Source organism: Polypterus senegalus, chromosome 11 (assembly GCF_016835505.1).
Source record: "Polypterus senegalus isolate Bchr_013 chromosome 11, ASM1683550v1, whole genome shotgun sequence".
In the NCBI taxonomy this organism is placed as follows: domain Eukaryota; kingdom Metazoa; phylum Chordata; class Cladistia; order Polypteriformes; family Polypteridae; genus Polypterus; species Polypterus senegalus.
Window position 1 is genome coordinate 94,992,572 of NC_053164.1, and position 25,944 is coordinate 95,018,515.

The 25,944-nt window shown below is 37.4% G+C and overlaps 1 protein-coding gene across 2 annotated transcripts in view; it reads left to right on the forward strand.

Annotated features, from left to right (window-relative positions):
- Positions 1 to 25,944, forward strand: part of dpp3 (dipeptidyl-peptidase 3) — a 56,667-nt gene that overhangs the window by 25,229 nt on the left and 5,494 nt on the right. For both annotated transcript variants that reach the window (XM_039769291.1, XM_039769292.1), the window contains exons 5-14: positions 1,761 to 1,835; positions 4,348 to 4,441; positions 9,258 to 9,388; positions 10,111 to 10,241; positions 10,935 to 10,993; positions 15,028 to 15,222; positions 15,602 to 15,714; positions 15,810 to 15,902; positions 16,152 to 16,214; positions 18,427 to 18,551. In XM_039769291.1, coding sequence (XP_039625225.1) covers positions 1,761 to 1,835; positions 4,348 to 4,441; positions 9,258 to 9,388; positions 10,111 to 10,241; positions 10,935 to 10,993; positions 15,028 to 15,222; positions 15,602 to 15,714; positions 15,810 to 15,902; positions 16,152 to 16,214; positions 18,427 to 18,551 — 1,079 coding nt within the window. The remainder of the gene's footprint in view (positions 1 to 1,760; positions 1,836 to 4,347; positions 4,442 to 9,257; positions 9,389 to 10,110; positions 10,242 to 10,934; positions 10,994 to 15,027; positions 15,223 to 15,601; positions 15,715 to 15,809; positions 15,903 to 16,151; positions 16,215 to 18,426; positions 18,552 to 25,944) is intronic.

Below are 25,944 nucleotides of genomic sequence, written 5' to 3' on the forward strand. Positions count from 1 at the left end.
CTGAATTTATATACTGTACAGATATTTATTAAAACATTGTCTTTATTAGTTAAAAATTAAATAGTGTAACCACAAGGGGGTGCCGTAGAATACCAAACCACATACATAGTAATACAGCACATCAATAAAATAAAGGATTTTTATTCCTTCTAAAGCACCTTTCTGAAGACCTCTTTCCAAGAATCAGCCACAAATATAAGTAAAATCACAAAAATTCAATTAATCTTCCTCCTTCTGTCCTCTAGTTGAGTGTTGCTTCCTTTTAAACCAGACCCAGGAACTGCTTCTGGTCTCCTGTCCAGATCAACCCAGAGCATTTCCATGTTGTATTGGAAACTAGGGCAGTTCTCCCCTAGCGGCTCCCTCTGATGGTCTCGAAAGACCCCGCCAGAGCTGCATTTCCGGACTACAGCTCCCAAGCCTGCCTGTGGGTGGGTGTCCTGATTGGGTTTTGTGTTGGTGGAACACTGCGACCTGTCGTGTGGGGGAATGTTCTACTACTGGTGAGCCCATTTGACTGCTTCTTCCATTATGGCCTACTGGCTGTGCATGAATCCTTCCTTTATCCCTACCAGGATGCCTATTCTTCCTCTCTGGCACTTGCAATAGTTTGCAAGATTGATTTTCAACGAAAAAGACTGGATAAACCAATTCAAAGTAAAGCTTGTGATATGAGTCGACGTGTAGTGGGGTGAAAAAATTATTTGCGAAGCAGTGTAATAACTTGAAGTAAATTTGGGTTGCTGTAACTGGCTATAATTTATTTAACAACACAGTGTGCTTACTGAGAATTAATCACAACCAGAATGGTTTAAAAGGTCATTATATGGACTTCCTATGGACTTTGCATTTCTTTTTTGTGGCTCAGGACGCAAATCTTTTTGTGTATGACTTTTACGGAATGTACAGTATGTTAGGAATGAGGTCTCTATATATATATATTATATATATATATTATATATTATATTATATATATATATATATATATATATATATATATATATACTGTATTAGTGCAGCAATTTTTATCAATTGAAGAAAATGTCTTTTACTGCATGTTTCAGACTCCGTAATGCAGGGTCATAAACACTGCATGAAATTTAATTAAAAAAACAAACAAATAAATAAAAATTATTAAACCCTGTTTCAGATCTCATGTATGCCCATACATAAACTGAGATATTCTTTTCATTTCACTTCTAAATTGCTTGAATGCACAGAAAGAAGCAGTTTAACCTTCACTGTCCTGAACTTATTTATGGTGCTGTATTTTTGCACTTTGTAGCACATTAATGCAGAAGCTTTTGATTACTAGATTCCAAAGCACATTACTGATCAACTCAAATTGTATTCTTTTTCATATTTACCAGATTAAACATTTTTGGTTTATTTGATACAAATAACAAGAATTGCTGCAGTTGGTAATGAACAGCAGGAAAACTGCACAGGCAGAAAAAGAAAACAAAAAGAAAATATAGGAGGGAATAATTATTGTAATAGTAAACTGAAAAGACTCAGGTCTTCTAATCTTTCCTCACGAGTCATTCCCTGTAACCCTGGAATTAGCCTGTTCACTCTTCTATGGTAATACTGCATCTGACAAGAGTGGGGAAATAGGAGTTGCATCAACAAGGAGTTGATATAACAGATATTAATAACAAATATTTTTATTTTAATAAGTATGCATAATATACTATTAATAAAGTCAAACTATGTTGGTCATTGTTTTACTTTGTCATACAGTATATGCTTTCTTGTAGGGAATAACTACTTACTTCTCTGGGAACTGCTGTCTAAAAGATGCTGAGCTTGTGCAGAAATTTCTTGACTCTAAGGTAGGATGATTAAGTGACTTGTATTTAAAATTTAAAGGAAAACATGATAACTTACTGCATACTTTAGTCATTTGTTTTGAAAATGAAGCACTATTTAAAAAGTGACTGGACAACTAATAACATTTACTGACAATTATTAGTTGAAGTAGATGTTAAAGAATAAAACTTATAGTATCGCAAGAAAACCTTTTTTACAACATTACAAATCCACTTAATTCATCCAACAACAACAACAACAACATTTATTTATATAGCACATTTTCATACAAAAAATGTAGCTCACAATAACATTGTCTAGTTTTGAAGGTCCCTAAAGTCCTATTGTCTGCCACACTACTTGGAAATTGATTCCATGTTTTTTATGGTTCTGTGTGTAAAGAAAATTTTTCTAATGTTTGTGTGAAATTTACCCTTAGCAAGTTTCCAACTGTGGTCACCCACATTCTTGTTAAACATGTTTTAAAGTAGCAGTCTTGGTCCACTGTACTAATTCACTTCATCATTTTAAACACTTCGATTATGTCTCCTCCTAATCTCCTTCTGCTTAAACTGAAAAGGCTCAGCTCTTATCTTTCCTTATAATTCATTCCCTGTAGCCAGGATATCAGCCTAGTCGCTCTTCTGTGGACTTTTTCTAGTTATGTCTTTTTTTTGTATTGTGGAGACCAAAACTATACACAGTACTCCAGATGAAGCCTTGCTAGTGTGTTTATAAAGCTTGAGCATAACCTCTTTGGACTTGGACTATACACATAATGCTATATTACCCATGACTACTAAATCCTATTTTCTACTTTCTACATGTAATCCCTCTGTGATTATTCAGTGGATTTAGGATTCTACATCTTGCATGGTATCGTTTACAGACCTAGCCAGCTTGTTTATATTCCCAACCAAATCATATATACATATATAATAAAAGAGCAGTGGCCCTAGCACTGACCACTGTAGGGTGCCACTCTTCTCAACCAATTCTAATAAGACTTGTTGCACCATAACCCTTTGCTTCCTGTATTTTAGCTAGTTCTGGACCCATGTACACAACACCCTGAACTCGTACTTCTTTTAGTTTGACGCCCAACCTTTCACGCAGTACTTTATCAAATGCTTTCTCAAAATCAATTTACATAATATCAAATGCACCACTTTGATTGTATCCCTTTGTTGCTTCCTTGTAGAATTCTAGCATATTAGTAAAACACGACCTCCCTCATCTAAACTTGTGCTGACTGTATGTGTGGATGCATCTTTTTGCTGTTTTTCATGTGAAGATGCTGCATTTCAGTTCATTTACAGTTTACTCTCAGATTCATTTGTGTGTTGTAATTTCTTTGTTTCCTAATTAGAAGTACCTGCTTTTCAAGATTTCACATCAACCAGTTTCAACCTGGTCAGTCAGTCACTCATTGTCCAACCCGCTATATCCTAACACAGGGTCACGGGGTCTGCTGGAGCCAATCTCAGCCAACACAGGGCGCAAGTCAGGAACAAATCCTGGGTAGGGCGCCAGCCCACCGCAGTTCAACCTGGTTGTTGAAACAATTGTATCTTAGTGTCATAAGACAGTAAAGATAAAATTCAATAATGACAAATCCCTGCCTGAAAAGCTTCTCTTAATATTTTTTTCTACTCAAACTTTTAGCAGGTCCACAATGTAGTGTTTTGAAAAAGTGACAAATTTAAATATTTGTCAGTGAAGATTCAAATTCATTTACTATACAGTATAACCCAATTAGTTCTGCCTCTTCTTAAGCTCGTTTTTTAAAGCATTATTTTTGTTTTATATTTTAGACAATGACTCTGTTGCCTTTATACAGTATGTAGTCTTCATCAATAAGTTCTGTTTTTTTTCTTCTCACTGTTTGTATGTGTATACGTATAATTTTTCCTTGTTTTGGGGGCTCAGAGTCTCCATGTGGGCAGAACTCATATATGATAATATGATAATTGTACGCTTGTTGTGAGTTTTAATTTTGACCTAATAACAGTTTACCTAAAAAATAGCTACCACGGTCAGAATAAAAGCCATATTTTTTCAAGACATCTTTTTTTTTTTTTTTTTTTTTTTAGATAAGGGTGCTGTGTTTTTTCTTTTAATACTAGTAAATGCTGTAATTAGTTGTTCATGCTTTTAGGATTGCTTTATAAAATGAGTCTTTTGCAAATAACAGATGCCTTTTTACCGCATCTTAAATGTAAATCTGTTGACTGAAATGTATTTTGCCTATACCCACCATTGTCCTAGGTTTTTGCAGGATTGCTTTTATTTCTAAAATCCCTGTTAATTTAAAAATATATTTTAAGTTTCTTGTGATTTTTTTGTAGTTTATGCCTCCACATTTTATAAATTAATCTATATATGTTAATTATTTGTTAACTTGACTAAAGATTTTCAACAAAATGTAGCTTCTTATGAATGTTTTCCCAGCTAACCTGGTGTTCAGTATGAAGCAAAGAAGAATTGTTAGCTAAAAGACGGTCTTGTTTTTTTATAATTTTTTTTCCTTTGTAGAATCTGAGTGCTTATAATACTCGCCTTTTCAAGCAAGTGAATAATGATGGGAAATGCTGCTATGAAGTGCGCCTGGCTTCTGCCATTAAAGATGGTATGGACTAGATATTCAAATGAAATTGTTTTTTTTTTTTTTTTCTTTCTTTATAGATTCAGTTCACAGTTTACCAGTATGAAAATTATGCTACATACACTAAAATGCAACATTAATGAATAAAAAATAAATAGTGTTGCTTTTCCCACCTATACAATTTGTAGTTAAGCTGTTTGACCTATGGTTAATACCATAATTATTAGGAAAAACTAATTCCTAAAATCTCCCATTTCCAGCATTTACACAACCATTTTTTAGTAGTACAGTTTTTGGCAACTTCTTCTTTATAACTGCCGCTGTCTTTACAACAGAAAAGGCAAGTCATATTTACCATAAAATCAGAAATTTTTCTTGGAACAATGGCTACAGCATATTTCTAAAGGCCCATCTATGTCCTTCTAAAGGCCCATCTTGTTGTTGGCAGTGCTTTCGATTTTGCTTCCTTCTTACAGGGGGTGTGGAACATACTAATTTCTGCCCAGTTACAAGTTTTAATCTAACCACTGTGTTGTAATCCCAAAGTCTTTTAGCGTTTAAAGAAAGGGACTGCTGGATGTGCTCTCGAAAGAAGCCAGTGACACTGCTGCTAATACTAATTGGTTTACAATAAGAGTGATTTGCAGATATAGTCTACTTCTCAGTAGGGATCGGCAATATGGACTTGTGATATTTGATATTTCTTTATATGTTCTCGAAACGCCTTAAAAACAAAAGATCAGCATCATATACAGTTAGGTCCATAAATATTTGGACAGAGACAACTTTTTTCTAATTTTGATTCTGTACATTACCACACCACTTTCTTCTTTGAGCTCTCGTCCTCTCCTCACCCAACCCCAGCCCTGAATGAAGGGAGGCGGCCCCTTTTATAGTCACCCGGATGTGCTCCAGGTGCTTCCTGGCCATCTTCCACCAACACTCCCCAGTGTGGCAGAAGTGCCGGCTGCGTACCCGGAAGCACTCCAGGTGTCCCCGGTCCTCTTCCCACCCCAGCACTTCTGCCAGGGCTCCGAAGGCAGTGGGGTGACCATGAGCCCCTACAGGGTTGAGCTTCCAAGCTCTCTACCCGTGGTCCCCAAAGCAACCAGGGCGGTCGCAGCAGCCCCAGCCATTCGCCACAGTGCCCCATCGCCAGCAAAGACCCGTCCCACGAGGGCAGGTCCTACTGCTTGTCCAGGGTCAGGTCCTGCAAAGCAAACGGAAACAGCCACCTCCTGGCGTCCCTCTGCGCCACACACTGGCAGCGCTCCTCCCTCTGACCGGCACCCTGGAACTTGCCTCTTCGGCACCAGGTGAGAACAAGTCCTCCGTGGTCCGGCAGCAGTCTGTTGGGTGACTCTCTGTCTCTGGGCTGTGAGCACTCCGCCCTCGCGGCACGTGTGCGTGGCCGCCTGCTGCTCCGGGCCATCCACAAAATATTTATTTTGGGGTCCCTGCCTTGGAACAGGCAGAGAGCCCTACCTTGGGCGCCATTGTGGAACATGACCCGGACACAGACAGGCAGACTCGTTTTAATTACCCCACACACTTTTATTATACATACTACTATTTACAGTTCAAGTGCTCACAAACCCCAAAGTCCCCAAATTCCTGGCCACACAACACAACGCCTTCACTCTTCAGGCCGCCTCCTTGCCTCCTCCAGAGACCTCGTCCTCTGCAGTCCTGACTCCAGCCATTTTCTGAAGGGAGGCGGCCCCTTTTATCAGCACCTGGATTTGCTCCAGGTGTGCTCCAGCAACCTTCCACCGGAAGTGCCGGCTGTGTACCTGGAAGCACCCCGGGTGTCCCCAGTCCTCTTCCCCCCCAGCACTTCCGGGTGTGGCGGAAGTGCTGAGGTCCAGTGCCCTTAAAGGCACGGGGCGCCCCCTGGCGGTGACCACGGGCCCCTACAGGGTAGAGCTTCAAAGCTCTGTACCTGTGGCCCCCAAAGGAACCAGGGCGGTCGCCCCCACATGGTCTGGGGAAGGCGTAAGCCCTCCTCCGGTCCTCCTGGGCGTCCCGGCCGGGTTGCCACCCCAGCCATCTCTGACAAAATATATATATATATATATATATATATATATATATATATACACACACACACACACACACACACACACACACACACAAGTTTTCTATACAAAGTCAAAAACCTGATATAAGTTTTTGACTTTAGTATGGATAATATGAACTATTACCAAAGGAAACAGTTTTTTGTTTTGTTTTTATTTTAAAGTGATAACAATTTCATTAACAACTACTACTTATTTGTGTTTTCATTGTATGTATTGCATATCTGCCAGTCAGATAAACCAAAGCTCTTGATTCATTACCACACTAATCACTGATCATAATACATGTGCATATGCACATTATTCATGTACCGTTTTTTATCATTTACATCATTTTTAATGTTTCTAAATTGTGTATATGCATATCCATTTTTTTTTGTCTAAAACAGATTATGATGTGTGCATGCACTTTTACACAGCTGATGCCAGGTAAGAATCTGTAAGAGGTGCTTGTAATTCTGAAGTGTGTGGGATATTTTGTTGGACAAGGAGCCAATTTAGTTATCCAGTGAAGCTTTACTTGCATTTTCAGTCCGAATAAACAGTGAAGTAAAATCTACCTATTAAAATATGACATTACAAAATCACAGCTTTTTAATCATTAATCGATATCTTAGTATCTTTTGACTAACCGCCGCTCACAAAGTAATATGGTTGTATATTTGACATCCTTCAATAATGTTAATGAATTCATATATCGCCAAGACAATGTAGTGTGGCACCTCTTAGAGAGAAACACTCTTCAGGTGATCTCAGGCTGTCAGAGGGGTGAGGATGCATAGAGAAGCCAGCCATAAAACACTCTCGGTGGAGCTGCTGAGTGGGGTGCACAGACAGCACTTAAAGAGCACTTTGACTGGGTGACCCCACTTCTAAAGTCCATCAGCCTGGGTGTGTGGCAACTGGCAAGCCTTAGATGTGCTCATGGAGCCTGATTAGCTTTGTGAGGAAAGGCTGATGTAGAAGAATTGTGTGGCATGAAGGACCGGCCAAGTAAGGCACTAGCAGGCTCAGCTGTGGAAGAAACTAATTGTCCTTTTCAGGACTAACTATCATCAGATTTTCACAGAGTGCTTTAATCCATTCCCCTGTTTCCCACACCTCTGGATCATTACAGTAATTATAAATGTTAGGTCAAAATTAATGCACTATACATTCAATATATATATTATTAGAATTAGGAAGCTCAATTCAATTGCCATGCAAAAATACAAACTTAAAAAAAAAAAATTGGCCAGGATACAGTTTACCCCATAGATGATACACGATCATTGAATAAGTCACACAAGTGAAAACTAGGCTGCTGTTTTTATTCCCGCTTATAATGTTTCAGTAATGGGACAGGGTTAAATGGATGTTTGAGGATTTACACTGTGCAGATGTCTGACTTGTGGTGTGATATGAATTACAGGTTAGTGTAGATATCTGACTTTTATACTGGGAAAGACCATACTATTTGCAAACAGCAGTGCTAATCCTAACAATCTTAAATGCTTTGTCTTCTGATCCTTGCTCCATTTTTTTTCTCACTTTAATCGTCGCTAGGCAACATAGTTTTGTGGATTTTATTTAATGTTCAAAAGAAGCTGTGGAATATTAAAGTGCTGAGAATAGCTTTTACATATTCATTTTTCTTAAATATCTAATCAAATTGAAAATTCCATATACTGCCCAGCTCTACTTCTCAGTACCCTTTCTACATTATAATAGAAATTGTGTTAAAATAGTACCAGATCCAAACTGTTTCACTTTAGGCTGTTCAATAAAATACATGTCCTCAGTGCATTGCATCTACACATTTTTTTTTAAATCCATCTTCCTGTTTCAGTGCTCCTCAGCAGCCTTTTTGTGTTCTTTACTCTTTGGAAATTTCCACACATTATAGCTTTTTGGCAACATAAGATGAGGCGAAGGCAAAACGTGAAGTAGTTTCAACCAGTGGCTGTTGAATATTTGTGATGGATTTCAAAATTGCTTTTCAGTATCCTGTTGATAATTCATGATAGTGTTTTATTTATTGTTATATTACCAGCTATTCACTTTGATAGCCTGATAATTCAAAGACTTTTATTTGTCTTATTAAAATTTGTATATTAAACAATAGACCATATTTTGCACCCAACAAATACAAATGAATCTGTACCAGCAAACTCTTCTTTCTGACGGGACTTGGGTCCTTTTAATGTGTGTGACTAGCTGCTGGGCACGTCCTACCAGTCCATAGTAGCCAATGTACTGTTTCAAGCTGCTGGGGAAGTAACACCAACTCGGAGGATGACTCGCATCTAGATGAACTATAAATTAAGGCATGCATAAAAGCAAAGATATGGAAAAATGTGGGGCCATTCTGGCTAGTGCTGCTTATTCTCTTCATGTTGTGTTTCCTGGAGCACTTTTAGTCACTGGGCACTGTTGGGGCTTTCTTTTACCCTGTGGGATTTTCATACTGTTTAATGCCTCCGTTCATCATACCCAGTCATTTAAAGTATTTCTTATCTAACTAGCTATCCATTTAATTTCTCAAAAACAACATTTTAGTATCATTCTGCAAACTTAAAGATTACATATTCTATATTTTAATTTAGGACTGCATTTTATTTTTTGTTATGCGTATGCAGTGACATGCTGTATATAGATCATTAAACAGCAAAAAGAATAAAGTATTGATAATGCATACTTTTTATTCATTCTGCTAATTTCTAGTTCTCATCATTTTTTTCATGATTTTGTTCTGTGTTTGTGAAATCATTCCTCTTTTTCAGAATGTCCTATTGATGGTGATGTTGACAATAAGTGTGGCTGTTACAATTTTGATGGAACTTTGTTCAAAGTGGTGCGCGGTGACTATGCTCCTCTTATGCAGAGAGTGGTGGACTGTCTTAAAAAAGCCAAGGTCAGCAAAACTTAGTTTGAAGTAGAAGAAGAGAGTGATGTATAAAGGTTTTTAGGGAGAACAATGTCCATACTTCATTTTGTGACATTGTAACTACTGTTCTCGACTATGATATTTCCCATCCTAGCAATTTTCTAGAAATGCAATGAACATGGCTCCCCTGGAAACTTTTTTTGAGAAATAATTAATATTCTACATTTAATTCTTTTTATTCCCCATCAAAATATCCAGATCAAAACAATGTGGCCAGAATGTATTGTGTTAAATTGTTTCTGGTGAACCTCAACGAGAGTGGCCCCACATCAGGTTTTCTACACTATAGGGAAAAAGGCACTGCTGTGGACTAATACATTAATAACACTTGAAAGCTAGAAAGGGACAGAAGTCTACCATCTTTAAAGTTATATTTTCACATCAGCAGATATCTGTTTGTAGTTCTAAATATGTTCTATATATTAAATATAATATTCTGAAGGGGCCAGAGTGATTATTATGGTATAATTAATAAATCTGAAACCAAAAATGCACACATGCTTAAGCTGATCTTTAATAGTTTATTATTGGAGAGATGACCATCTCAGGTCCCCTTTGAATTGTCTGTATTTCATTCAAGTGAGAGTAGAGAAATAAAAAAGCACATGTAAATAATACTTACAGTAGTCTTTTTATTGATTGCATGTTGGTGTCCAGATGACATCTGTTGTTCTCTTTTATGCACACAGGCCTATGCAGCTAATGAAAATGAAGAACATATGCTTGAGGAGTATGTGCAAAGCTTTTTCTTTGGGTCCATTGAAGCACATAAACAGGGCTCTCGTTACTGGATCAGAGATAAAGGACCTATTGTGGAAAGGTATTGAGAGTTCAAAGGAGTGGCATTCATATTTGATTAGCATATTCTGTTAAGACATTATTGACATTAGGGTTTTGTTATCTTTAGAATACCAAAAGTAACTGAAGTTGTTTTAAACAATTTAAGAAATGAGTGATATATATGGCAGTAGGTAAACTGCAAGACCACTGTTTCTGAAAAGCCTGTGCTTCCATTGCTGGGCAAATAAATTCTTCACTATTTATATGTTAATACATTGGTTTATGCATGCCACCTTGAGGATGAAATTAAGATTTCTTGTTACCAGTTGTATGCAAATACTGCAAATAACATTATAGTGGACTTTATTTCTGATAATCGGAGTCCTAGGTCCTTTTTTAGGTATCGAGAATTTCTTTGGCTAGACTAATAGAGAAACAAGACCAAGCATAATTAATCTTTTTTTAATTCTATTTACAGTGATTACCTCACACTCCCTTACCATGCTTGTTCTGGCTAAGGCACAGTAGAGATTGTGACTCTGATTTCACTTTTGGAATTAAAATGCAGTGAAATATTTTAATATAAAATATGTTTTCAAGACTTTAAAGTTTTGTAAAAAGGAGAATAAGTTCCTGGGATACAGTCAAGTAGATTTTTAAATTTTTATTAGGTTTGGGTAGTGATTGCATTTTTGTACTTATTGATATATTTTATTTTCTTTCTTCTCCATAGCCACATTGGCTTTATTGAAAGCTACAGAGATCCTTTTGGCTCACGTGGAGAGTTTGAAGGTGCAACAGTTTTTGTTTCTTGTTTAGTTTGTCATGTAAAAGTTATACATTATATATTATTCCTTCCAGTGAGCTTTTATTGGTGATTTATTTCTCATATAAAACTGTGTCACAGTTTATTTTAGGTATGCTATGTTCCTGTCTGGACTTGTAAAACACCTTCCCTTTCTCACATGGATAATCACTTCACTTTTCCAGGCAGCTAGTACAGTGCACCTAAGTTTGACTTTGAGATGTGGTGCATTGTTTGTTGTGAGCACATCAGTTTCTGCATGTGTACTTAGAAGACCACAAAATGCTAAAGTGACAGTTTAACTGTGCTGTCAAGATGTGTAGCTGTATTTCTGGGATGGTTTAGTTTCTTATATACAGTGGGTACAGAAGGTATTCAGACCCCCTTCAATTTTTCACTCTTTGTTAAATTGCAGCCATTTGCTAAAATCATTTAAATTAATTTTTTTTCCTCATTAATGTACACACAGCACCCCATATTAACAGACAAAAAAAAGAATTTTTGAAATTGTTACAGATTTATTAAAAAAGAAAAACTGAAATATCACATGGTCCTAAGTATTCAGACCCTTTGCTCAGTATTTAGTAGAAGCACCCTTTTGAGCTAATACAGCCATGAGTCTTCTTGGGAAAGATGCAACAAGTTTTTCACACCTGGATTTGGGGATCCTCTGCCATTCCTCCTTGCAGATCCTCTCCAGTTCTGTCAGGTTGGATGGTAAACGTTGGTGGACAGCCATTTTTAGTTCTCTCCAGAGATGCTCAATTGGGTTTAAGTCAGGGCTGTGGCTGGGCCATTCAAGAACAGTCACAGAGAGAGGTGTTGTGAAGCCACTCCTTCGTTATTTTAGCTGTGTGCTTAGGGTCATTGTCTTGTTGGAAGGTAAACCTTCAGCCCAGTCTAAGGTCCTTAGCACTCTGGAGAAGGTTTTTGTCCAGGATATCCCTGTACTTGGCGCATTCATCTTTCCCTCGATTGCAACCAGTCGTCCTGTCCCTGCAGCTGAAAAACACCCCCACAGCATGATGCTGCCACCGCCATGCTTCACTGTGGGGACTGTATTGGACAAGTGATGAGCAGTGCCTGGTTGTCTCCACACATACCGCTTAGAATTAAGGCCAAAAAGTTCTATCTTGGTCTCGTCAGACCAGAGAATCTTTAGGTGTCTTTTAGCAAACTCCATGCGGGCTGTCATGTGTCTTGCACTGAGGAGAGGCTTCCGACAGGCCACTCTGCCATAAAGCCCTGACTGGTGGAGGACTGCAGTGATGGTTGACTTTCTACAACTTTCTCCCATCTCCTGACTGCATCTCTGGAGCTCAGCCAAAGTGATCTTTGGGTTCTTCTTTACCTCTCTCACCAAGGCTCTTCTCCCCCAGTAGCTCAGCTTGGCCGACGGCCAGCTCTAGGAAGGGTTCTGGTCGTCCCAAACGTCTTCCATTTAAGGATTATGGAGGCCACTGTGCTCTTGGGAACCTTAAGTGCAGCAGAAATTTTTTTGTAACCTTGGCCAGATCTGTGCCTTGCCACAATTCTGTCTCTGAGCTCTTTAGGCAGTTCCTTTGACCTCATGATTCTCATTTGCTCTGACATGCATTGTGAGCTGTAAGGTCTTATATAGACAGGTATGTGGCTCTTCTAATCAAGTCCAATCAGTATAATCAAACACAGCTGGACTCAAATGAAGGTGATCAAGGATGATCAGAAGAAATGGAAAGCACCTGAGTTAAATATATGAGTGTCACAGCAAAGGGTCTGAATACTTAGGACCATGTGATATTTCAGTTTTTCATTTTTAATAAATGCAACAATTTCAAAAATTCTTTTTTTTGTCTGTCAATACGGGGTGCTGTGTGTACATTAATGAGGGAAAAAAATTAATTTAAAGTGATTTTAGCAAATGGCTGCAATATAACAAAGAGTGAAACATTGAAGGGGGTCTGAATACTTTCTGTACCCACTGTATGACCACTTGCACTGTGTATAGTACTTATTTGAGGAGTGCATGTGTCCCCAATTTGTTGATAAAGCAGGAATGAGTTTATAATAATTAAATTAGGTTATTACTTTAGGACATTTCTCAATAAGTTGTACTGCACTGCACTGTTGTCATTGTTTTTTTTTTTAATTAATCTCAGAATGATTTAATATATTGAGCCTCATTGTGTACAGCCTGGAATAAATCTGAATGCTACCTGAGGCCAGGTTACTTTAGGTTAGCTTATTTCAGAAAATAAATATTACAAATAATATCTATAGCTCTACATAAGTGATTTATTTTTTATATTGTAATGAGTTCTTACGATACAATAAACATTTTTATGGAAAATGTATATATTTGCAGTATTAGCTTTTTGTGTAATCCATCTACCATAGTTTTGCATTTAGCACATTGGAATTGCTTTTTTTATGAAGTAAAGCAATATATACCTGGAAATCATGTTTTAGGGTGAAAGGGTGACATGAAATGCCACTTCTGTATTATTCATGATATGTGCTAGTTATGTTTCCTAGAGAATATTTTAAAGAATAGACACTGATAGGAAGTACAGTAATGTTATTTAGTCTTCTTGCCTGGTTACCTAGGAGAGCAGAACCACATATCGCTGTGTGCAATAGATTATCATTTGGATAGTAAACAAATACTGATGACATTTTACTGCAAATCTTGGAAAACTAAAATATTTTGTTATAGCGTTACAATGATTCATGCATCAAAGACATCCTCTACACCCTGTGTTTTGAACAATTTTATTCTTCTTTACAAAAAATGAATTATCCATGTATCTGCTATTGTGTTACAAAGTTGAGGATCACAAGGGCTGGAGTCTATTCCAGTAGCACTGGACATTAGACAAAAATCAGTCCTGGCTGGGGCACACTGACAAATACATACACTCACTCATGCCAGGCTTATTCAGAGTCCCCAGTTACAGAACTGATATATTTAGGATGTGGGAGTTAAAATACTGCATCCAGTGTAAAACACACATTGACACAGGAACTGCGAAGACCATTATGCCATCTTCTTATATACTTTTAGATGCTTATTATCTGGTTATATCTTTTCTTCTTCCCTCATGGCAATGGCCCACTTGAATTGACAACTGCTTTTAAAGTTTTAACATTTGTTACAGCTTCACTGTCATTAGAGATGTGGAGTGCCTGTACTAAATGGGTCTTAACTGTAAATTTCAATAGATGAAATGGGGGGAAAAGGAAGCTAATACCTGGGTTGACAGTAGAGGTACAGGTTCAGTATGTGAAATTATTTTGAATACCAGCATCTGTGTGCCCTTGACACTTTCCTAGTACAATATACTTATCTAGAGCTGAAAACCATGTTGGAAGTGATTTAATTCTGTTAACTGAAAACTTCATTGGTAGCATTTTTTTTCTCTTGTTCTTCTCCCTTCCCTCTTGGTTAATGTCAGAGCTATTATACCAAGCCTGAAGCAGGGAATACAGTTTTAACAGTTTTCTATAAACTACCACTTTACAGAATTGTTGCATTAACAGTCAAAAAGACTGGTCTTAATAAAATCTATTATTAACATTATTGACTGTTAATTTTATACAGGTCTAAAGTGCACCATAGGTTATTTAGCCACAATAGCTAAAGTCAATAGCAGTTCTACTAAATTATGAATAGATGTCTTGCGCATATAAAATAAATAATGTAATAGTGCAGCAAGATTATGCTCATTATTAGCCAAGCTGTTTTTAAAAATGTTACATTTGTACTATAAACACATTAAGGTTTTAGAGGCAGTTTGTTTTCCATTATCACAAATCACTTAATACAAAAATCACATACACACAATACATATTTGTCAGTTATTTTAAATGTATTAATTGTATAATTTGGGAGATGTTTAATTGAAGAAAATGTTACAATTGTCCAGATGTGTGTTTCTTGTAGTTACACACATCTGCAGACAGTAAGTTTTTTGTTTTCATTTGGTGGTGGTAACATTTTTTAATGCTGATGGAAAGAAATTCCTTTTTCTTCCCATTCCAGGTTTTGTAGCTGTTGTGAATAAAGCAATGAGTGCCCGCTTTGCTGAATTGGTAAATTCTGCAGAGGTCTTACTGCCAGAGCTGCCTTGGCCCACACAGTTTGAGAAGGATCGTTTTCTCAAGCCAGATTTCACTTCGCTAGATGTACTCACTTTTGCTGGCAGCGGAATTCCTGTGGGCATCAGCATCCCCAACTGTGAGTCTTGCACTTCTTCAGCTGTTTTTAGTTAAATATTATTTTTCTGGAAACTGCAACATTATAATTATTTTAGTTATCTTTACATTCTATATGCAGTTTTATTTCCTGATTTTGGTTTGTGTGGTGTTTTCCTTTTTTTGGGGTTTACCTTTTTCTCAAATAACATATTTTGCATCAGATATTATTATTTTGAAATTCTTTTCATGTTTTTTGTATGTCTCTTGGATTGATATGGAGGAAATACTAATTTTTCTATGCAAGTACACAGATGTGTTCAGGGCACTGTATTCAATTTAACACGTTTAGAAATAACTTATTAATTATTAGTACCGCGATATGGAGAAATCTGTGTTCCTTCTGTATTCCACTGCTTCAGATGATTGCATCCGTCAGTCAGAAGGCTTTAAGAATGTGTCTCTCGGCAATGTGTTGGCAGTGGCTTCAGCCACACAAAAAGAGAAGCTGACATTCCTGAGGGAGGAGGACAAGGTTTGCTCTGATTTGATGCAGTAGTGTTTTAATGGTGCTTTAAAAGATGGTACAAAACAAACAGTTAAATAATAAAAGAACGTTCCTTTTCACAGGATCTCTATATCAAACTGAAGAACCCATCATTTGAGGTGCAAGTGGGCTTGCATGAACTTCTAGGACATGGCAGTGGGAAGCTTTTTGTTGAGGTATGCACGTCACTTCTTTTTTACATATTTTGTTTAATGTTATATTTTTTATAGACATAAAGGAGCAGGTGCTTTATTTCAAGATGAAATAATTCAAAATTAAAGTTTGAGAATGATTATCCTTTGAAATACTTAAAGACCACAGGGATTTTAAAATCATAACTACTACCAGTTGGCCTAAACCAAGATAGTTGTATCTTGCTCAGATATTCTGGTGAGCGTTCTTGATTACTGCTTGTTCATTTTCAGGATGAAAAGGGAAACTTCAACTTTGATTCCAAGAATGTGAGAAATCCAGAGACAGGAGAACTGGTGAGTTGGTTTACTATAGCAAATTTAAAAGACTTCCACTTTCCTTTCATAGCTTTAGGGTGTTTTAATATTGTAACTGCTTGTTAAATGCACCCACATTCCTGTGTCTAAGAACAAATATTGTAATGTAACAATCACAATGTGTGTGTGTGTGTCTATAAGAGCATAACAAGATTGTGGCAAATTATTAAAAGAAAAAAATGTATGTGTTATGGGAAATTGAAACCATAGTGAACAACAAATCCTTACCCAAGTGTACCTAGGACATAAACTTCAAGGGAAGCAACTCTGATATAAAAATCACATTGACTTGTTATCAAACGTGACATAAGTAAAAATGAGGATAGAAACTTTTACAGTGGGATGCAAATGTTTGGGCAACTTTTGTTAATAGTCATTATTTTCCTGTATAAATCGTTGGTTGTTACGATAAAAGATGTCATATAGGAGACACACACAGTGATATTTGAGAAGTGAAATGAAGTTTATTGGATTTACAGAAAGTGTGCAATAATTGTTCAAACAAAATCAGGCAGGTGCATAAATTTGGGCACCATTGTCATTTTATTGATTCCAAAACTTTTAGAACTAATTATTGGAACTCAAATTGGCTTGGTAAGCTCAGTGACCCCTGACCTACATACACAGCTGAATCCTATAATGAGAAAGAGTATTTAAGGGGGTCAATTGTAAGTTTCCCTCCTCCTTTAATTTTCTCTGAAGAGTAGCAACATGGGGGTCACAAAACAACTCTCAAATGACCTGAAGACAAAGATTGTTCACCATCATGGTTTAGGGGAAGGATACAGAAAGCTGTCCCAGAGATTTAAGCTGTCTGTTTCCACAGTTAGGAACATATTGAGGAAATGGAAGACCACAGGCTCAGTTCAAGTTAAGGCTCAAGTGGCAGACCAAGAAAGATTTTGGATAGACAGAAGCGACGAATGGTGAGAACAGTCAGAGTCAACCCACAGACCAGCACCAAAGACCTACAACATCATCTTGCAGCAGATGGAGTCACTGTGCATCGTTCAACCATTCGGAGCACTTTACACAAGGAGATGCTGTATGCGAGAGTGATGCAGAGGAAGCCTTTTCTCCGCCCACAGCACAAACAGAGCCGCTTGAGGTATGCTCAAGCACATTTGGACAAGCCAGCTTCATTTTGGAATAAGGTGCTGTGGACTGATGAAACTAAAATTGAGTTATTTGGGCATAACAAGGGCGTTATGCATGGAGGAAAAAGAACACAGCATTCCAAGAAAAACACCTGCTACCTACAGTAAAATATGGTGGTGGTTCCATCATACTGTGGGGCTGTGTGGCCAGTGCAGGGACTGGGAATCTTGTCAAAGTTGAGGGACGCATGGATTCCACTCAGTATCAGCAGATTCTGGAGACCAATGTCCAGGAATCAGTGACAAAGCTGAAGCTGCGCCGGGGCTGGATCTTTCAACAAGACAACGACCTGAAACACTGCTCAAAATCCACTAAGGCATTCATGCAGAGGAACAAGTACAACGTTCTGGAATGGCCATCTCAGTCCCCAGACCTGAATATAATTGAAAATCTGTGGTGTGAGTTAAAGAGAGCTGTCCATGCTCGGAAGCCATCAAACCTGAATGAACTAGAGATCTTTTGTAAAGAGGAATGGTCCAAAATACCTTCAACCACAATCCAGACTCTCATTGGAACCTACAGGAAGCGTTTAGAGGCTGTAATTTCTGCAAAAGACGGATCTACTAAATATTGATTTCATTTCTTTTTTGTGGTGCCCAAATTTATGCACCTGCCTGATTTTGTTTGAACAATTATTGCACACTTTCTGTAAATCCAATAAACTTCATTTCACCTCTCAAATATCACTGTGTGTGTCTCCTATATGATATATTTAACTGACATTTTTTATCGTAACAACCAACGATTTATACAGGAAAATAATGACTATTAACAAGGTTGCCCAAACTTTTGCATCCCACTGTATATAGTTTCAAATCCTATAATCAAACACGGTAATGGAGATGTTACATTTGTCAATAGGTCTAAAGACACTTCTGTGGAACATTAACTTGCTAAACATCGGGGCTTAAACAAAAAACTAAAAAGTAGTCCCTGTGTAATCCATAATATATTCATAATACAAATATTTATAACCACATTAATTTTAAAGGTAAACAGATGAAGATGATTTTACCCTGTTTCTTCCCTTAAGGTTTCAAGCTGGTACAAAGGAAGTGAAACTTGGGACAGTAAGTTCTCGACCATTGCTTCAACCTATGAAGAGTGCAGAGCAGAATGCGTTGGTCTGTACCTCTGTCTCAATAACCGAGTACTAAGGTGAGAATTTGTGTCAGTGTTTTCTTTTAATAATGGAAATATTATTTTTATATTCAAATTTATTATCTAAAATATTGTCATTTTAGCCAGTAATGTCATCAATTGATTTCCTTTTGTTGGTTGTGGGCGGTCTGTGACTTATTGTAGTTCGAAATTACTTAAACATAATATTTTTGAAAGACGTATCCAGTGGAGAGAGAAAATCCCTGCGGAAGTTTCAAGGCAAAATTGTAGGCTATTTCAGACCAGAGAAATACGGAGTTATTATAATGTATGCAAAATACCGCCATGAAGTTGTTTTTTAGTGTAGCCTAAATTTGGAGTACAAATCTGCGCAACCTGAGCAACACTTACATAATTCCAGTCCTCTTACATTCATTTCTAGATAGTTGTGAACATTAATAAAAAAAAAAAACCTAGGCAAAAACTAAGTTACCGTAAGCAGTAGGAGAAGTAAAGTGATACACAAGCAGCTTGATTGTGCAACCCATATCCAGTATTTAACTCGTATTAGAGATCTGTTTTGCTGTCAGAAGTAGCCATTGAACTAGTAAAAGAAGAAAATGTACAAGTTGAAGTGACCTTTGTCAAGGAAAATTGGAACAATAAACTATTCTGTAATTGAAGTCACACACAATATTTCTTTATTTTTTGAGATGGTCAAAATCACAAATTCACCAATTATGTACAATGGGAGATTTTGAAATTTCAAAGGTTTGTCCTGCACTCTCTATTCAAGATATCTCAGCAAAAATTGAACTGTCCTTACAAATTTAATTGAAGAAAAAATGTGCCAAATTCCAACAGACAGACAATGAAAGGGGGCAGTAGGTTTACAGAAATTCTTTCTTGCATGTGTAAATTAAATATCAATCACGTCGCCTCTCTCCCGTGCCAGGATCAGTTAATATTAATACTGTACTGCAAAGCCACCATCTTCCTTATCTGAAAGATTGTAAAGCAATAACAAATGATCATGAGAGTCTGCCTGCACACAAAAATGTGTGTGATTAATTCTGTTAATTATTCATTATCATTAAAATAAATGTTTGTCACCATAAGTAAAAGCCGGTGAAAAAAAAAACAATTATCCAGATATGAATTTTGGCCTGTTTTAAGAAATTGACAAGCAAATCTCACATTTCATCATATGCCCTGCACCACAAACAAACCTCCCACTTGTGAGTTTCACTGTTGTCACAAGATATATTGGTATAGTCTTTCAATAATAAAAAAAAATGTAATATATTGTGGTGGATAGAAAGCATTATTTATTTATTTAAAGTTGCATTGTGTTTACCTCTGTTATTTACAAGTCTTATGTTAACCTTAATGGCAGTTAAAACATATGGCTTTAAAATGAGCTTATGAATGAATAACTGTTATCTATATGTTATAACGTGATGTATAATGCAAAAGAGCCTGGCCATGAGTAAAGCCATTTAGCATGAGTGCAGTATGCATTAATTGATTAAAATATGAATGTTTAGCATTTCATGTCCTCTTAGGCTTTATTAACTTTAAACGTGGAAGCTTATGAATAGGTTTTGTTCCCACCCCATGCAATATTTGCTGGATTAAGCAAGTTTGAGAATGACATGGTGTTGTTACACAAACTTTAGTGTTTGTGAAAATGAGGTGACACCAATTAAAAAGTGTTCAAAAAGTTGACTAAACTTATAAATTCTGAAGCACTATAGTGTGTACACTTTCAACTGCTTATATACCATTTGTTTTCTAAATGCTTTACCAGTTGTACTTGAATATTACATAGGATGGCGCTTCCTTGTTAGCGTCCAATGTAAAGTCCCAAAAGGAAGTGAAAAGTACTGCAAGAATTAGTTCATTTATTATCGCAGTAAACAACAAAAAAAAAAAAAACATGGCTATAGAGTGAACAAAAATTCACAGGAGTCTCAGTGAATTTCCCCTTGAGATTAATAAAGTATCTATCTATCTATCTGCACACTATTCTCACTGGTGTTATCCTTGATTCCCAATTTACCACTTCCAGTATATACATAAAAATCTTCAGACGTTCTGTGTCCCAAAGCATTACCGTCTCTGCCTGTAGCTCCTTTCAGTTGGTGTCTCTCTAATTCTCTTTACAGAAACATGCTTCTGACGCCAGACTCAGAATAGAGAGTGACTTGTTAAAACCTCTTTTGGATTACGTCCAGGCTATACCTACAGTAAATCTACTTCTTGGTAGTGGTATGGGAAATAAATTATTGGAGATACCAGGCAGGCCTCTGACAACTTCCGGTGATTCAAGATGCCCAAGAACTCTAACATACACTTAAAGGGGAAATGCCTATATGTTTTTATATTCACCAATATTATATCTTTACCCCGCTGTTCATAGCAGACACTCTATGAGAGTTAATGATCCCCTGCAGTTGCCGTTTATCCAACATGTTTGCATAAAAACTCTTAAAATGCCAATTAGGATTTCTCCATTTGACTCCTGTAAGGCATTCCCTAGTCCTTTTAACAAGATAGTCTTACTTATTCCCCTGACAACTGTTTACAGTATTTGGAAACAAAGAAAAAGATAAAACCATTACTGATTTGTATTTAACAATGATTTGGAATACTGCAGATGTTAATACTTGGGCAGGTTACAGGTTTTTGCACAAGCAAGTCTCATGTCTTAAACTTCAAATAATAAGGAAGTCTCAAGTGATATGTCTCAAATTCTTGAAGTAAACTCAAGTACCAAGTCTATAATTTTGTGCCATAAGTCTTCACGTCTAATGTCTGCATTATAAACTTAAAAATAGCCATCTTAAAATGTGTGAAGCCAAATAAATAGTAACAATGAATTCTTTGTAGGTTGATGCAGTTTATTCAATGAGTATTGTCAATGGTAGAAGAACCTGTAAAATCAAATCCAAGACATTCAAAACTGCCTGAAGACAATAAAGATTGTTGATTGAAATTGAATAAAAGTGCTGTATGTGGATTTTATCAAAAAAAAGATAGACTTAATGCGCACACGCACGTTTAATATGAATCCCTTGGGTGCTCCTGTAATGCATTTAGGAGTGTCATATATAGGAGAATCCATTTGAATTAAAAATTAAACATATGGTTACATACCATGGATGTGAGTTGCTTGCAACTTTAAAGTTAAATCTGCTGTCTAATGTAATGTTTAAACAGTCATGTCTTAGTGGTTAAGTAAGGAACATTTGTCAAAACTCCATAGTCAGAGACAGGGGTCAGTTAGTGTTGTCTAGAATGATTCCAATTAACAAAGGTTTATTTCTGAAGATCATGCGTCCATTGGTCCAGTCTTTTTCATTGCTTAGATTTTTATGTTGTTTAGAAACCTTTCTTTATGTGCCATCTTGCCATACAGATGGCATTCAAGCTGCTCCAGCTCTGTAACTTAGCCTTGAGATGGCTCCTTACTCTCTGCTGTAGCCACTTTAACACCAAGGAAGCATTTGTTACATTAATGCATATGTTAAATGTTATCCTGGTCATACTGTACAATTTTCAGATGGGTGATGAGTATTCAGTTGGTGGTTTTTTGTTTTTTTTTTCTCCACAGTAGAACATTGGCACCCACTCTGACTTTTTATAAAGTGTCCAAAATGGAAAAGTCATCAAAGGTGGATTTCTGTTTGACTATTGGTAGAATTTAAACTATTAAAAAAATCTTTATTCTTAATTAATATAGTAATAATATGAAATGCAGTGTCACCACTGCAGCAGTTCACAATAGTACATCCTGATAAATTGAGCAGTGATAAAAAGTTAACATTCTTCGCTCAGCTCCATCTATTTGAGGGCATTGGGGGCTAGAACCTATCCTAGTCACCAATCTATGGTGCAAGGCAGCAAATTTCCCAAGAGTTGACAGTCCATGGCAGGGCCCGCTCATGTACATATTTACATCTAACAAGTGCATCATTTGGGATATTTAAGGACAACCCATATAGGCACATATGACTAGTTGGCAAGCATATACAGTACACAAAGAATAGTACTTCAGTATGTCTTATTTAGCTCGAGGTGAGTCTTTGTGATGTGAGCATTAATGTTTGCAGAAGGGCTACTGGCCAATATAGTCTGTTTACAAAAATGAATTGCATTCATTGAATGAGTCAGACATTTTTGAAAATCTGCAAATAATATTTAAATGTGAATACTAAGCTTTTCTTGTTTATAACCGAACGAATTTACGTCTCTCAAGGAGGCAACTCCACCTGGTTTCACTTTCCATACAAAACCTCGCAGCTCTAGACAAGGAGGTGGGCTAGTAGTAATTATCAGAGCAGACTTGAATATCAAACGAATCCCAATTGACTGTCCACTGTCTTTTGAGTGCCTGGCTCTTAAACTAATAACGGAATCGGGTCCTGTCTCACTCATTGTTCTTTATCGTCCCCCAAAATACAATGCATCCTTCTTATCTGATCTGATTGAACTTTTAACCCACCTAAGCTCTTATTCTCAGAGAATTATCCTTCTTGGTGATTTCAACATCCATATTGACATTACTACATCTAAACTGAGAAATGAATTCCTATCCTTACTGGACTGTTTTGACTTGACACAACATGTTGATTTTCCCACCCACTCTGGTGGTCATATACTGGATCTGATCTGCACATCTGGACTATCTGTTGCCAACATCTACAGCACTGATTTGGGACTCTGTGACCATAAAGCAGTATTTTTCACTGTCTCACTGCCTTTCCCTCCTCTTAACTGTAAACGACAAATTTCTTACAGAAACCTTAAAACTATCTGTCCCTCTATCCTTTCTGGATCCATTTCTGATCTTTTACTGTCTGCACCTATTCCGTCAACACTAGATAGTCTTGTTGACCACTATAACTCAGCCCTTCATTCAGCATTAGATAAAACAGCTCCTTTAAAACATAAGGAGGTTTCCTTTAAACGTTCAACTCCTTGGTATAATTCAGAATTGCGATCTATGAAAGCAGCTGGTCGACGCCTTGAGAGAATGTCACGTAGGACTGGCCTCACCGTGCACATCCAGGCTTTCTCTGACCACCAAAGAGCTTACAGAGAAGCACTAACTGCTGCTAAGAACACCCACTATGGCAGAATAATAGAAAGTGGCCACGATAACCCAAGGGTTTTGTTTTCTGTAGTTAATAAACTACTCAAACCACATCTGGCCCAACTACCTCTTCTACTGAAGTCTGTGAGGAATTCCTCCACTTTTTCCGTAACAAAATTAAAGATCTAAATAATTCAACTAACATAAATACATCATCTGTTTATATCTCTCCCTGTTTTCCCACTCCATCCAGCTCCTTCTCTAAGTTCTCACCAGTCACATCTGCATTTGTTAATAACCTGCTTTGTAAGATGAGGCCGACTGCTTGTGTACTGGACCCCATCGACAGCACACTACTTAAATCCTGCCTTGCCATAATCCCGACTGTTACAACAATAATAAACTCATCCCTTGACACTGGCTCTGTGCCGCTCACTTTTAAAATCGCTTCTGTAACCCCAATGTTAAAAAAGTCTGGTCTTGATGCTGACAATCTTAACAATTTCGGCCTATGTCCCACTTACCTTTCCTGTCAAAAGCTCTTGAGTGTGTTGTAGCCACCCAGCTCACCAATTACTTAACCCCTAAATAATTTGATGAAACCCTTTCAATTTGGTTTCAGGGCGCAGCACAGCTGTGAAACTGCTCTGCTATGGGTAACCAATGATTTGCTTATGGCAGCAGACTCTGGACAAACCAGCATATTAATTCTATTAGACCTCAGTGCAGCATTTGACACTGTCAGACATGACATTCTACTGTCCAGAATGGAGAACATGCTGGGTATCTCTGGCACTGCCCTCCAGTGGTTCAAGTCCTATCTGACTGATAGGCAAGAGTTTGTTAGTCTTGGCAACAGCAGATCCAGCTCGGTGCCAGTCACACAAGGAGTTCCTTAGGGCTCTGTCCTCGGCCCTCTTCTGTATCTATATGCTTCCCCTTGGCCATATTATTCGTAACTATGGACTGGGCTATCATTTTATGCAGATGATACTCAACTCTACTTCAATGTTAAAAGTGGAACTTCATCAGAGCTTTCTCAGCTCACAACCTGCCTTAGTGAAATTAAAACCTGGATGGAGCAGAACTCTTTAAAATTAAATTGCAACAAAACTGCACTCCTGCAAATTGGGATTAAAATGCAACTTAATAAAATGAGCTCATCAGACCTGCCTCTACTGCAAAGAATCTGGGTGTCATTTTTAATTCCTCCCTCTCTTATTCCACATAAATCACATTAAGAAACTTGCTTACTTTCACCTCCGTAACATATCCCGTGTTCACTCCTTCCTCTCCTTTTCTAAAGCTGAGAAACTTGTCCATGCTTTTATTACATCCCGCATCTATTATTGTAACTTGCTGCTGGCAGGTGCCCCTTCTAATCTTATATCACAGCTCCAGCTTATTCAAAACTCTACTGCAAGAGTCCTTACTCGAACCAGCAGCAGCAAGCACATAACACCCATCCTGCTCCGTCTTCACCGGCTCCCTGTGCCTTACAGAATCGAATATAAAATCCTACTAATAACCTACAAAGCCTTAAATAACCTCGCGCCAAACTACATCACTGACCTTCTCCATCACTATGTGCCTGCCCGCCCACTAAGGTCCTCTGATTCTGGCAATCTTGTTGTGCCCCACACTAATCTACACTCCATGGGTGACAGGGCCTTCAGCTGTATAGCGCCCAGACTCTGGAATGACCTACCGAAATTAATTAGATCAGCTAACTCCATGAATTCTTTTAAAAAAACAACTTAAAACTCATCTGTTCAGGAAGGCTTTTTAATAATAACGTAACATGATTGACAATGTAATTGTTTTGTCATTGTCATGAGTGTTGCTGGCATATACGTGTGTGTGTGTGTGTGTGTGTGTATATGTGTATGTATATATATATATATATATATATATATATATATATATACACATACACACATATACTATGGGGTGCCATACTGTACATTGATTTTCTGAATATATAAAGTCGGCGTCAGAATATATAAAGTCAACATCGGAGTATATAAACTCATTCCTGAATATATAAAGTCAAAGTCAAAATATATTGATTGAAACGACTCTGAACTGAACTAAGTTAACAAAAACTTATTCAGAAAAATAAATTAAAAAAACACTGTTCGGTTAATGTTTTGAAAATGATGCATGTGCCCTGCCCAGGATTGGTTCCTGCCTTGCGTCCATTGTTGGCTGGGATTGGCTCCAGCAGACCCCCGTGACCCTGTGGTCGGATTCAACATGTTGGGAAATGGATGGATATTCCAGCGCTGACTTTTTATATTCCGACGCAGACTTTATATATTCAAGATTTGACTTTATGTATTCCAGCGCTTA